At 43.1% G+C, this 13576-nt stretch overlaps 1 protein-coding gene across 8 annotated transcripts in view; it reads left to right on the top strand.

Moving 5' to 3' along the window:
* INPP4A (inositol polyphosphate-4-phosphatase type I A) overlaps positions 1-13576 on the top strand; it is a 393978-nt gene that overhangs the window by 351244 nt on the left and 29158 nt on the right. For 6 of the 8 annotated variants that reach the window (XM_044288374.1, XM_044288378.1, XM_044288376.1 and 3 more), the window contains 4 exons: positions 3622-3654; positions 7147-7319; positions 10409-10532; positions 11397-11523. In XM_044288374.1, coding sequence (XP_044144309.1) covers positions 3622-3654; positions 7147-7319; positions 10409-10532; positions 11397-11523 — 457 coding nt within the window. The remainder of the gene's footprint in view (positions 1-3621; positions 3655-7146; positions 7320-10408; positions 10533-11396; positions 11524-13576) is intronic. The other 2 variants (XM_044288381.1, XM_044288379.1) reach the window with 1 other exon arrangement.

Genomic DNA, 13576 nt, shown 5'->3' with positions numbered 1-13576 from the left:
TAAATATTGTGTGCACGCGTGCTTGAGATGTGTCTTCTTCATATGTTTCAATATACTGTGTATGTCTCTATGTGTGCTGTTAGTATTCAGGTACTTTTTTGTGTAAAGTGCACTAACAAGGGGTTAAGGTAGTTCAGATTGTCTAGATTGCAGTACTTTGTAATGACTACACCTACCATACCCAGGATTTTTTGGCATTGTATAGCAGTATATGAATATACAGTACATGGGGAGATTTATCAAAACTAGTGCAGGAGAAGAATGAGCAGTTGCCTACAGCAGCCAATCAGATCCCAGCTCTTATTTTTTTATGCCTTCTTAAAAGTGAGAGCAGTGACGTCATTGGCTGCTATGGGCAGTTTCTCCACGTTTTCTGTGCAGTACTTTTGGAAAGTCTCCCTCACTTTGTTAGCTCAGGGCCCATGAGCAGTACATGTAAAACATCTGAACAGTTACAGAGCATGATAAAAGCCATAGTTAGTCTTACCCTAAGTTCACACCTGAGCGTTTTACAGCGCGTTCAAACGCGCTGTAAAACGCTCAACACGTGAAAACCAATGCTTCCCTATGGCCCTGGTTCACACTTGAGCGTTTTACAGCCCACTTGAACGCGCTGTAAAACGCCCGACGCATAAACAAGTTCTTGAGCTTTTTTTGGGGTGTTTGTCGCGCGTTTTGGCCATAGACTCATTGGACAACACTGCAGTCAATCACACAAACGCGCGTCAAATGCGCGTTTACTACTGCAAAAAACGCGCATAAAAACGTGCGACAAATACGCGCGTAAAACGCGCGTCTCAGAAACGCTCAGGTGTGAACCCAGGGTTAGGGTCCATTCACACATCCATATGTGTTTTGCGGATCCGCAAAACACGGACACCGGCAATGTGCGTTCCACATTTTGCAGACCGCACATCTCCAGCACTATAATAGAATATGCCTAATCTTGTCCGCAATTGCTATTTTTTTCGGGAACGGAAGTGCGGATTCACATTTCCGGATCCAGGCAGCACATTGTGCGGCCCCATAGAAATGAATGGGTCCACAATTCCATTCCGCAAAATGCGGAACAGAATTGCGGACGTGTGAATGGACCCTTAGTATTATTCTTTCAGTACTTTCACATTTTGTAGTCTGAAAAAAGAGCCAGGCAACTTTTATCTCCAATGTTTTCCTAAGGCTTTTGCACATGGCCATGCGTGGTCATTAAAGGGCTTCTGTCACCCCACTAAAGTCATTTTTTTTTTTTTGGGGGGGGGGGGGGCTAGTTAAATTCCTTATACTGCGATATATGAAAATATAATGGTGTTACTTACTTTCCTTCAGTAGTTTCTTATAAAAACTAACTGTTATAATATGAGCAAGTAGGACGTCTACTTGCTGGTAGCCGCCGCAAATAACCGCCCCCCTCGTCGTGTTGATTGACAGGGCCAGCCGTGATCTCCTCCTCCGGCCGGCCCTGTCAGCATTTCAAAAATGGCGCGCCTGTGTTCATTCGGTGCAGGCGCTCTGAGATGAGGAGGCTCGCCTCCTCAGCACTCCCTCAGTGCTCCTGCGCCGATGACATCATCGAAAGAGAAGACGTCATCGGCGCAGGCGCACTGAGGGAGTGCTGAGGAGGCGAGCCTCCTCATCTCAGAGCGCCTGCGCCGAATGAACACAGGCGCGCGATTTTTGAAATGCTGACAGGGCCGGCCGGAGGAGGAGATCGCGGCTGGCCCTGTCAATCAACACGACGAGGGGGCGTTTTTTTGCGGCGGCTACCAGCATGTAGATGCCCTACATGCTGGTAGAGACCTAATTTACATATTATAAAAGTTCGTTTTTATAAGAAACTGCTGAAGGAAAGTAAGTAACACCATTATATTTTCATATATCGCAGTATAAGGAATTTAACTAGCCCCAAAAAAAAATAATGACTTTAGTGGGGTGATAGAAGCCCTTTTAACATGCGGTCCATGTGCCAGCCACATTTCCCGGACCATCCTCACAGCGTCCCAGTGATCTCTGAGGCTGTTGAGTCCCAGCCCAACCCTGGATCTAATGTCCCGTACTCAAATGATGCTGTGATTTTGGAACAGTAGACCCCGTGGTCTTAAAAAATAAATAAATAAATAAAAAATAACATTTAGTTGCAGAAACAGGAACACTTTAAATTAGAGAATCAAATAATCCATAAACTTTGTTGCTGGTTGGCCAAGATTCCAGTGGAATTAGATACATATAAGTATAATACTAATAATTTATGTTTGCAATACTAAAACCACACTTTCCTAAAGAAATATATAGATTGGTCATTGATTGATAAGCCACATGTACATGAAATGTGTATATTATTATTAGTAGGGTCACTGGATGTGACTTTTGTCAGCAGATCCTGCTGGCTGTCAGTCTCAACCTTTGCAGCTCAGTTGCTTTTCCCATGGTGAGCAGCTCCACAGGTGTATGGCCACCCGTATTTGCCTCCTGACAGAGAACTTCAACTTTTGGCTGTGATTCCAGAACAGTTGAAAGCTGACTACATTTTCAGACTTGCTTCACCTTTAGTTGAGTGACCATTCTTCAGGCAGATGACTAGTTCTAGACCAGAGCACACATTTGGTATTTTCTCCTCTCCAATCCCAGGTCTTTATCTCTAAATCTGGTAAAAAAAAATGTTGTGCCTTTTTTTTTTAGTTATAAGTTATTGTAGATTAAAAAAGGTACAAGGCTCCAGAATGTAACAGGTGTGGAGTCCTAGGATGCCAAGATCTCCAGTGCTCTTCTACTGTATGGACTGGTGTCATTAGGTCATGAAGACTGCTAACATGATGTCTGTTGTGGTAAACTTAGAGTTAATGATTACATCCCTTGCATCTGCAGCTAGAATTAAATCCTGGCTTGCTACAAACAATATTTGCAAGCTTCTTCTATCCTGCTTTTCTACTAATGTTCCTTTGCAAGCTAAGGCTACTTTCACACTTGCGGCAGAGGAATCCGGCAGGCAGTTCCGTTGCCGGAACTGCCTGCCTGATCCATCAAAACGTATGCCAACTGATGGCATTTGTGAGACTGATCAGTCTTACAAATGCATTGAAATGCCGGATCCGTCGTTCCGGTGTCATCTGGAAAAACGGATCCGGCATTTTTTTTTTCCCAATTTTTTTCAGTCTGCGCATGCGCGGACTGGAAGGACGGATCCGGCATTGCAGTATTTTGAATGCTGGATCCAGCACTAATACATTCGTATAGAAAAAAATGCTGGATTCCAGCAAGTGTTCCGGATTTGTGTCCGGAGAAAAAACCGTAGCATGCTGCGGTATTATCTCTGTCCTGATCAGTCAAAAATACTGAACTGAAGACATCCTGATGCATCCTGAACGGAATGCTCTCTATTCAGAATGCATGGGGATAAAACTGATCAATTCTTTTCCGGTATTGAGCCCCTTGGACGGAACTCTATGCCGGAAAAGAAAAACAGTAGTGAGAAAGTACCCTTAGTACTATGTTATATACTATAATGCTTAAACTTAATTTGCTAGCTAATTCTTAGGTGTTAATTTTCTTTTTCTTTTTGGAAATTTTTGGAAATTTAATTTGCTGCGCCTTAATCATGCATGTTGCCCCTCCATTTCTGTGCAGATAGCAGCTCGGGTGCTGAAGAGCCTGGACCAGGTATGTGCTACTTTCCATTCATTGCTTCTTTTTGTTCCCTACTAATTCTGGTTTCCTCCTTTTGAGCTTTGTCCTAGCAGATCATGCTGCTTCTAGTGATTTAATCACGCTTAGTTTATTGTATGATATTTACCAGGAATTTAAAGGGAAAAGTTTTCACATGTGTCATTTGATGTTATTTTTTTTTTTTCTGCATAGTTTTTGAAGTTTATCAGGAGTAGACCTTAAAGGGGTTGTCCGGGTTCAGAGCTGAACCCGGACATACCCTTATTTTCACCCCGGCAGCCCTCCTGAGCCTGGCATCGGAGCATCTCATGCTCCGATGCGCTCCTGTGCCCTGCGCTAGATCGCGCAGGGCACAGGCTCTTGTGTTTACAATAACACACTGCCGGGCGGTAACTTCCGCCCAGCAGTGTGTTCGGTGACGTCACCGGCTCTGAGGGGCGGGCTTTAGCTCTGCCCTAGCCGTTTTACTGGCTAGGGCAGAGCCAAATCCCGCCCATCAGTGCCAGTGACGTCACCGGGGTTCCTGTCAGCCCCATAGAGAGCCCCGGTACGTCACCGGAACTCAGAAAAATGCCTTTGCCCTGTGCGATTTAGCGCAGGGCAAAGGAGAGCATCGGAGCATGAACTGCTCCGATGCTCATGTCAGGGGGGCTGCCGGGGGGGAAATGGAGGGCTGTCCAGGTTCAGCTCTGAACCTGGACAACCCCTTTAAAGGGAGGGGAAGTATTCAGGAAAGATTCCATTTCTATTCTTTTTTGTACTCACTCCTACCATTTGCTTCAAAAACGGCATCATATACTAGATCGAAACCCCATGCGTAAAGGCACCCAAAGATTGTCCCTTTATGAAAGCTGCACATGTATTTCACAGTTATTGCGTAGGCACAGAAGTTATGCTCAGCAGGAGGTCAGCTATGATTGATGGCTGTTCTTCTGTGCCATTGGCGGGGATTGAAGAAAATTCCAATCCCGTATATTTAACGCCTAAAACACTGTGATCCATACGAGCCAGGAAAAAGCTAATAGATATTACGTATCCCCTAACTCATAAAAACTTAAATCAATTTACTGTCAGTTTAAAGGGGTTATCCAGGCTACCAATAATCATGACGTATTCTCAGGATGTCATCCGTATCCTAATCAGTGGGGGTCTGACGCCCCTTGCAGCTGCTGGGGCTGGAACTAAAACTTTGCATGGAGCCAGAAGCATGGCACAGATGAAAGTGGCTTTGCTGGGTTACTGTAGCTTTTGAATTTGAGATGAGCTGCAGTGGTCTAAATCAGCTGTCCAGAGGTAAAGAGGTCTGCATGGGTAACAGATTGCTCATGTCAATGAAAATGTACAATCAGTAATCATTATCTTGTCCTTGATTATATATATTTTTATGTTAAAGGGATACTTCCATCAGAAAGGGGTATATTTTTTTTAAACTTTTTTAAACTTTTTAGAATTTTGGGCTGTTTTTTATTTTGGCAGTACTATACCATTGAAAATGAATTACAAAACATTAACCTTCTGTAGCAGTCAGCACAAATTAGATATATGGATAGGTAATCCACTGTACACTGTCAGTGTACTGTTGCCGAGAGAAGATGTTATCTGCAAGGTAATCCTCATGATAACAGGAGATGTACATGACAGTTCCATTGTTCTCTTGATAGATCTAGATAAAGAAGCTCTCAGAAGAGTATAACATTAATTAGTGTAATGTGTGAAGCCTCAATTGAGTCACTACAGGGGGGTGGGCTCTCTGGTTGGATTATTGGGCTGATGGAGAGTTAAACGAGACTATGTGCCATGCTAAAAGGCTAAGCAAAGAGGACGTTAAAGAGCCAGGACAGGTAATAAAATACATGGAGTGATTTAAAAAAAATTATATTCAGAAAACCATCCACCAGTTGTTGTTTTTTTTGTATTTTTTTTTAAAATACATTCATTATTCACATATAGGCTGTTAAATATGTCATAAACACATAGATGGAACCATCCCTTTAATAAAATTTGGAAGATGTTAGCAAAAATATGGTGTATGGTATGGTCTCAATGATCATTATGTACAACATTATTAGTAGGAGTCATAAAACAGCATTTGGTTTAAATTAAATAAGCATTATGCCTTAGAGCAGGGCTGGCCAACCTGCGGCTCTCCAGCTGTTGCAAAACTACAACTCCCACCATGCCCTGCTGTAGGCTGATAGCTGTAGGCAGTGTGGGCATGCTGGGAATTGTAGTTTTGCAACAGCTGGAGAGCCTCAGGTTGGCCAGCCCTGCCTTAGAGCTTATTCACATGTCAGTGCCTCATGTTCTCCAAGGACAACACATGGATCCATTGATCTTAATGTATTTATTGACAGAACCTTGTTTTTCCACTGACCATGAGTGAGGAAACATGCACTACTTTGGTCCATGATGCGGCCCAAAAACGCCCATTGAGGTCTATTAGTTAGTGAAAAGTCACTGACACAACACGGATAACATCTGTGTTCTGTCAGTGGTTTCCACAGACCATTGTAAGATGTTCTGGAAATTTTCTTTTCAGCCTAGCAGGGCACAGCATGGACATATGGAGCAAACATGGACCCTTCACGGACACAGTCATGGATGAAACACTGATCGTCTTTTCTCTGACACAGATGTGTGAATCACTGATCAAACACTGACATGTGAATGAAGCCATATTATAACTTCTTATTAACTGTTATATGGCTAGTGTTCTCACATCTAGCAGTCTTTAGTGACCTGACGTAGTACAAGAGAAGCTACAGTGTGTTCTGCAGATACATTTTCACCATTAACTGTCTTGTGTTGATAACACATTTTGCCTAGTAAAAGGTGTATGTTATTTACACATTTTGCTCAAATCAAGTTTTTTCCCAATTTAATGAAATTTAAAGTTAAAAAACTAATAAAATAATTATAACCACACTCTACAACATCTCACCATCTTGTTTGTAGTTACCTTTTGAAGCTGTTTAGGAAAAATGAAAAGTACACAGTAACCGATTGGGGTTAGTTTTTCTTGAAGGACTTTTGATAAATGAGGCCATGTCCAGCTCTCGTTATGTTGTGTAAAGTGTATGACAATTGGCTTTCTCTTCATATGTTACATGAAATAAACCTAGATAAGGCACTGTTCTTGACTAGTTTGCTGTATTAGAGTACATTATAGCCGCTGCTGTCAGCAGGTCCATAAGTTTGGACACCAAGAAAAGCATACAGCAGCTATCAACAAAACCCACCAGCACCCCTAATACATGTAAAATAATCATTCAGATCAAAGGTCAGTTTTACCAGGATTATGGACACTATATCTTATGTCGGAGGAGCTTCTAGGAGAAGTTGAGGGAGAATTTGAGGTTCTATAATTTGGTATATATGCGTGCCCCTGTCATTACTGGAACAGTTATGGGTAGCAGTTATTGAACTGTACGGTATATTTTCTGTCTAGATTTGCTGTTTATACTAATAAGTTCTGATTTTCTGTAGGCGAGTGGAGCGAGGCCTTGTACCCCTTACTGAGTACACTAACAGACTGTGTTGCCATGATGAGTGATAAAGCAAAGAAAGCCATGGTCTTTCTGTTAATGCAGGACAGTGCTCCAACAATCGCCTTGTGCTTGAGTCTTCAGTACCGCAGAGATGTTGTCTTCTGTCAAACGGTATGTACAAATTCATCACCCGATTTCTCTTGTCCTATTACATGCCTAGCCAATAATATATACAGTATATTGACAGGATATCATCCTTCTGCTCCCTACGTAGTGCTGTGTAATTGCTGTGTGTTTTCTTGAAGTTATTCCAGCTTTAATAGGGTCATCCTATTAATGTGACCTGGCCTAGCCACTTATGGTCTATTGGTCAGCAGACATCTAGTATTGAAATGCCTCTTACATAACCTGTGTCACTTACATTTGTTGCAATATACCATGGTATTCATGGTTTTCGTGAAGTGCAATTTAAGAACTTGTGTAAACTGAAAGGGAACCTATCATGTTGAACAAGGTTGTTTGAGCTAAAGACAGCATGTTATAGAGCAGAAGGAGCTGAGCAGATTGATTTAGTAAAATGTATTATTTATTTACAGTACAGACCAAAAGTTTGGACACACCTTCTCATTCAAAGAGTTTTCTTTATTTTCATGACTATGAAAATTGTAGATTTACACTGAAGGCATCAAAACTATGAATTAACACATGTGGAATTATATACATAACAAAAAAGTGTGAAGCAACTGAAAATGTAATATTCTAGGTTCTTCAAAGTAGCCACTTTTTGCTTTGATTACTGCTTTGCACACTCTTGGGGTAGTCACCTGAAATGGTCTTCCAACAGTCCTGAAGGAGTTCCCAGAGATGCTTAGCACTTGTTGGCCCTTTCGCCTTCACTCTGCGGTCCAGCTCACCCCAAACCATCTCGATTGGGTTCAGGTCCGGTGACTGTGGAGGCCAGGTCATCTGGCGCAGCACCCCATCACTCTCCTTCATGGTCAAATAGCCCTTACACAGCCTGGAGGTGTGTTTGGGGTCATTGTCCTGTTGAAAAATAAATGATGGTCCAACTAAACGCAAACCGGATGGAATAGCATGCCGCTGCAAGATGCTGTGGTAGCCATGCTGGTTCAGTATGCCTTCAATTTCGAATAAATCCCCAACAGTGTCACCAGCAAAGCACCCCCACACCATCACACCTCCTCCTCCATGCTTCACGGTGGGAACCAGGCATGTAGAGTCCATCCGTTCACCTTTTCTGCGTCGCACAAAGACACAGTGGTTGGAACCAAAGATCTCAAATTTGGACTCATCAGACCAAAGCACAGATTTCCACTGGTCTAATGTCCATTCCTTGTGTTCTTTAGCCCAAACAAGTCTCTTCTGCTTGTTGCCTGTCCTTAGCAGTGGTTTCCTAGCAGATATTCTACCATGAAGGCCTGATTCACACAGTCTCCTCTTAACAGTTGTTCTAGAGATGTGTCTGCTGCTAGAACTCTGTGTGGCATTGGCCTGGTCTCTAATCTGAGCTGCTGTTAACCTGCGATTTCTGAGGCTGGTGACTCGGATGAACTTATCGTCCACGGCAGAGGTGACTCTTGGTCTTCCTTTCCTGGGGCGGCATGTGAGCCAGTTTCTTTGTAGCGCTTGATGACCTTCATTTCCTAAATTAACGATGGCCACTCGTTTTTCTTTACTTAGCAGCTTTTTTCTTGCCATAATACAAATTCTAACCGTCTATTCAGTAGGACTATCAGCTGGGTATCCACCTGGCTTCTCCACAACGCAACTGATGGTCCCAACCCCATTTATAACGCAAGAAATCCCACTTATTAAACCTGACAGGGCACACCTGTGAAGTGAAATCCATTTCAGGTGACTACCTCTTGAAGCTCATCAAGAGAATGCCAAGAGTGTGCAAAGCAGTAATCAAAGCAAAAAGGTACTTTGAAGAACCTAGAATATGACATATTTTCAGTTGTTTCACACTTTTTTGTTATGTATATAATTCCACGTGTTAATTCATAGTTTTGATGCCTTCAGTGTGAATCTACAATTTTCATAGTCATGAAAATAAAGAAAACTCTTTGAATGAGAAGGTGTTTCCAAACTTTTGGTCTGTACTGTATACCTGTGCTCATTCTGGGCTTTGAAGTCCAGGATTCAGTCCTATCAGTGATTGACAGCTATCTCTGTATACACAGTCATAGGGGTAAGGCTGTTAATCACTGATACGACCGCCTCCTTGACTTCAAAGACCAGAATGAGCACAGATATATGAATAAATTAGAAATACATTTTAATGAATCTTTTCCCATAAAACTATATATCAATATGCTCAGCTTCTCCCGCTCTATAACATGCTGCTTTCAGATTAATTCACATTTTCATTGTGACTGGTTACCTTGAAAGGGAAGAGCTTTTGTAATGGCAAAAAAGTATTTGTGAAAAGAGTTTTTGGAGACTCAGGGGGGTCCGACACCTGGGACCCCTGACAATCAGCTGTTTGAGATGGGTATGAGCTGCACCTAGGTCATGTGACCGGTGAACCGGTGATTGAGGTCACATGGCCTAGGCTAAGCTACGAGAAGGCCGATGCGCTACTGCGAGCATCTGTGTCTTCTCAAACAGCTGATCAGCTGAGGTCCCGGGTATCGGACCCCCAGGTTTCAGGTACTGGTGACCTATCCAGAGGATATAAGTGAATGATCATTTAAAGGCCCTCATACACTTTAGTGTATTGTCTATTGAACACCACATTAGTCTAATTTGTATGGGGTGCTCCTGACTCTCCCTCTCAGAAATGATGTCAGGGGAGAGAAGGATTGGGTGAGCTGAATATTTTCACCTGATCATCTTGTTCTCCCCAGAGATAAGCTGTTTGATAAGCGTTGCTTTAATTCTTCTGCCAGCAGCTATTGAATCTACATGGCCTGCTTTAGTTGCTGATGACAGACCCTCATCATCTATAAAGAAGTTGGCTGGGTTTAAACATTTTGTATGATAGTTTATAATCCACAAAGAATCTTTGTTTGAAGAAATGTTCCCAGAAAGATTGTTAATCCCTCACCCAGTGTCATTGAACATGTATAGACAGTTTGGATGACTGCTATGGCCAACGTGGACTAAATGACTGCGTCAGTGGAACAATCATTCACCAAATGATCATTCATTCAACAGCTGATCAACCATCAGCCTAATGTGTATGTTTGCTAAGAATAGTTGTAAATCTTGTTTCTTAAACCTGCTTATCTGTTTAGTTGACAGCCCTGATCTGTGGTTTCATTATCAAGCTAAGGAATTGTCTGCATGATGACGGTTTCCTGCGCCAGCTATACACTATCGGTCTTCTGGCACAGTTTGAAAGTCTTCTCAGTACATATGGTGAGTGTTGTGCAGGATGACAATGTTGTATTGATGTCTTGTTTCAGTCCATTAATATGGTTGGGGGATAGGACTTAGCCCATGAATCTGAAATCTGGAAATATGAGAAGCTTTCATCATTCCACTTACCGTTTGTTAAGCATAGCTTCAATGACTGCATTTATAATATCCTAAGAGATGGTAAAAGATGTGGTACATTGGGGAATTATCACTGACTTATGTTTGGGCCACTTCAGTCAGAACATTGTTGCAGAACTGGGAAGGTTTGTGTCCATCACATAATCTCTGTAAACTATGCAAAATATATGTGAGGCTACTTTCACACTAGCGTTCGGGCGGATCCGTTCTGAACGGATCCGCTCATAATAATGCAGACGGAGGCTCCGTTCAGAACGGATCCGTCTGCATTATATTAGCTAAAAAAAGCTAAGTGTGAAAATAGCCTGGGACGGATCCGTCCAGACTTTCAATGTAAAGTCAATGGGGGACGGATCCGCTTGAAGATTGAGCCATATTGTGGCATCTTCAAACGGATCCGTCCCCATTGACTTACATTGTAAGTCTGGACGGATCCGCACGCCTCCGCACGGCCAGGCGGACACCCGAACGCTGCAAGCAGCGTTCAGCTGTCCGCCTGTCCGTGCGGAGGCAAGCGGAGCGGAGGCTGAACGCCGCCAGACTGATGCAGTCTGAGCGGATCCGCTCCATTCAGACTGCATCAGGGCTGGACGGCTGCGTTCGGGTCCGCTCGTGAGCCCCTTCAAACGGAGCTCACGAGCGGACACCCGAACGCTAGTGTGAAAGCAGCCCTAGGGTGATTGGATTTCAGAATTTAACACAGCTTTTGCCTACCTTTATCCTTAGGAGAAGAGCTGGCTATGCTTGAAGATATGAATTTGGGGATCTTGGACTTGAGGAATGTAACTTTCAAAGTCACACAGGCCATATCAAGCTCCTCTACTGATATGTTGCCAGTAATAACAGGAAACCGGTAAGTTAACAAAGGTCTTTTACACCCAAGGATGATGGAGGCAATTACCAGAAACAAAGTTCATACAAGTGCTCATTTCCAATAATTGCCCTGTATAAATGTTCCACCGATCACCTGACAAACGAGCACAAACAATTGTTTGATGTAGGCAACAAAGATTGACATCACCCTGTGCAAGCAAGGATGTGCTGCAGAAATCAGGGGTGGATTTGGACACCACACAGAGCATCCAGTTGCATGTGGCTCCAGAGATCAGGGGGTCCCTTGGCAGCTGGGTTCTCCTGACTGTGGCACCAATTTCATCTGCATCCTCAGGACACAAATACAGTTGAATACCAGTTGACAAGCTGTCTGCTCCATCAATTACTCTGCGACCAATAGTGTGGCACTGGCAGGCCTGGTAAAGTGACGTTATTGCACCTGCTGCGCCTAGCCACCAGACAGACCAGAGCAGATCTGCAGTGAGAAATCTATTCTTTGTTGTTTGAGGGTGGACAATTAGTTTGAGGCTCAGAACACACTGGTGTCCGGATTCTGTTTATATAACATATAAATGTAGGATATATAACAGATCCACTTTGATCTGTTTTGTAATTGATCCTGACTAGAGATAGCCTTGCGGTTTGCCCGCGGCGAACTTTGCGTGTTCGCGATTTGCTGAACATGCGAACATATGGCGATATTCGCGCCGCCATATTCTTTTACATTGTGAAGAACTTTGACCCATGACACATCCATCAGGTGGGACAGGACAGCCAATTGAGACGTTTCAGCACATGGACATACCCCCTACCTTATAAATAAACCTGATCTGGCTGCCATTTTACATTCAGTGTTTTGCCAGTGTAGGGAGAGGTTGCTGTGTGGAGCAGGGACAGGCTGTTAGGGACACCAAACGCTAGCTAATAGGGCCACAAAAGTAATTTTAAGGACTAGTATTGGTGTGCTATCGATAGGTGTAATATACTTATAATATACTTTAATAATTAGTCAAAAACACATAGATCTATATAGTGATCACCTGGAAGTCAGGGGGCTAGGTGCTTACAAGGGCCATTTTTATATAGGGTAAGGTTCCGGAAGGGGTCGCTCTTATCAGGGCGGGTGGTCTGTGGTTAGTCTATCAGGGCCAGAATAGCACCCCCGTGTAGGGCAATATCAGGGACAGTTCTTTGCCCACCCTGTCCTTCAATACCACATCATCATCTAGCCCAAGGATAGATGTTTTTTGCTTTCCCTCCGGGATTCATGGATGTGCACTGGAACCCCTGGATTGTGGTAGGACGTTTGGTTTCTGATTTGGTGCCGCCAAGCACCTGATTTAGTGCCGCACTTGTTATTGCCTACCACATCTATGCTTTTTGCTTAACTTTAATAATTTAATTTATTTTCATTTTGAGGGATATCTTTTCCATTCACACGTCCGCAAAATGGGTCCGCATCCGTTCCGCAATTTTGCGGAACGGGTGCAGACTCATTCATGTTCAATGGGGCCGGAATGTGCTGTCCACATCCGCATTTGCGGATCCACACTTCTTTATCCGTGCTTCCGTTTCCCCCAAAAAATAGAACGTTCTATTCTTGTCCGCATTTGCAGACACGATTAGGCATTTTCTATTATAGTGCCAGCTATGTGCGGTCCACAAATTGTGGAATACACATTGCTAGTGTCTGTGTTTTGCGGATCTGCAAAACACTTACGGACATGTGAATGGACCCTCATAGAAACATTATTAAAGGTTACGTTTTATCTTTATGCATATTCTAATGTACAATGTTATAATATACGCACTGAAAATAATAATAAATGGAGATCGCAAATTTGAATAATACATCTGGTATGTCACTGTCCATGTTGTGGGACTATTTGTGCACTTCTAGTAATTATTTCTTGGCTGCAAATATAAGCTGAAGGTTTTTCAGGTTCGCCTGACATTAAAATGAATGGGACCCGCCGCAAACTTGCGGTTCGCGAACATTTGATCGCGTTTGCGAACCGTCCCGGCAGATGTTCGTCCATCACTAATCCTGACACATCCCATTTATTTATAAT

Source organism: Bufo gargarizans, chromosome 3 (assembly GCF_014858855.1).
Source record: "Bufo gargarizans isolate SCDJY-AF-19 chromosome 3, ASM1485885v1, whole genome shotgun sequence".
In the NCBI taxonomy this organism is placed as follows: Eukaryota; Metazoa; Chordata; class Amphibia; order Anura; family Bufonidae; genus Bufo; species Bufo gargarizans.
This window is presented reverse-complemented; position numbering and strand designations above follow the sequence as displayed.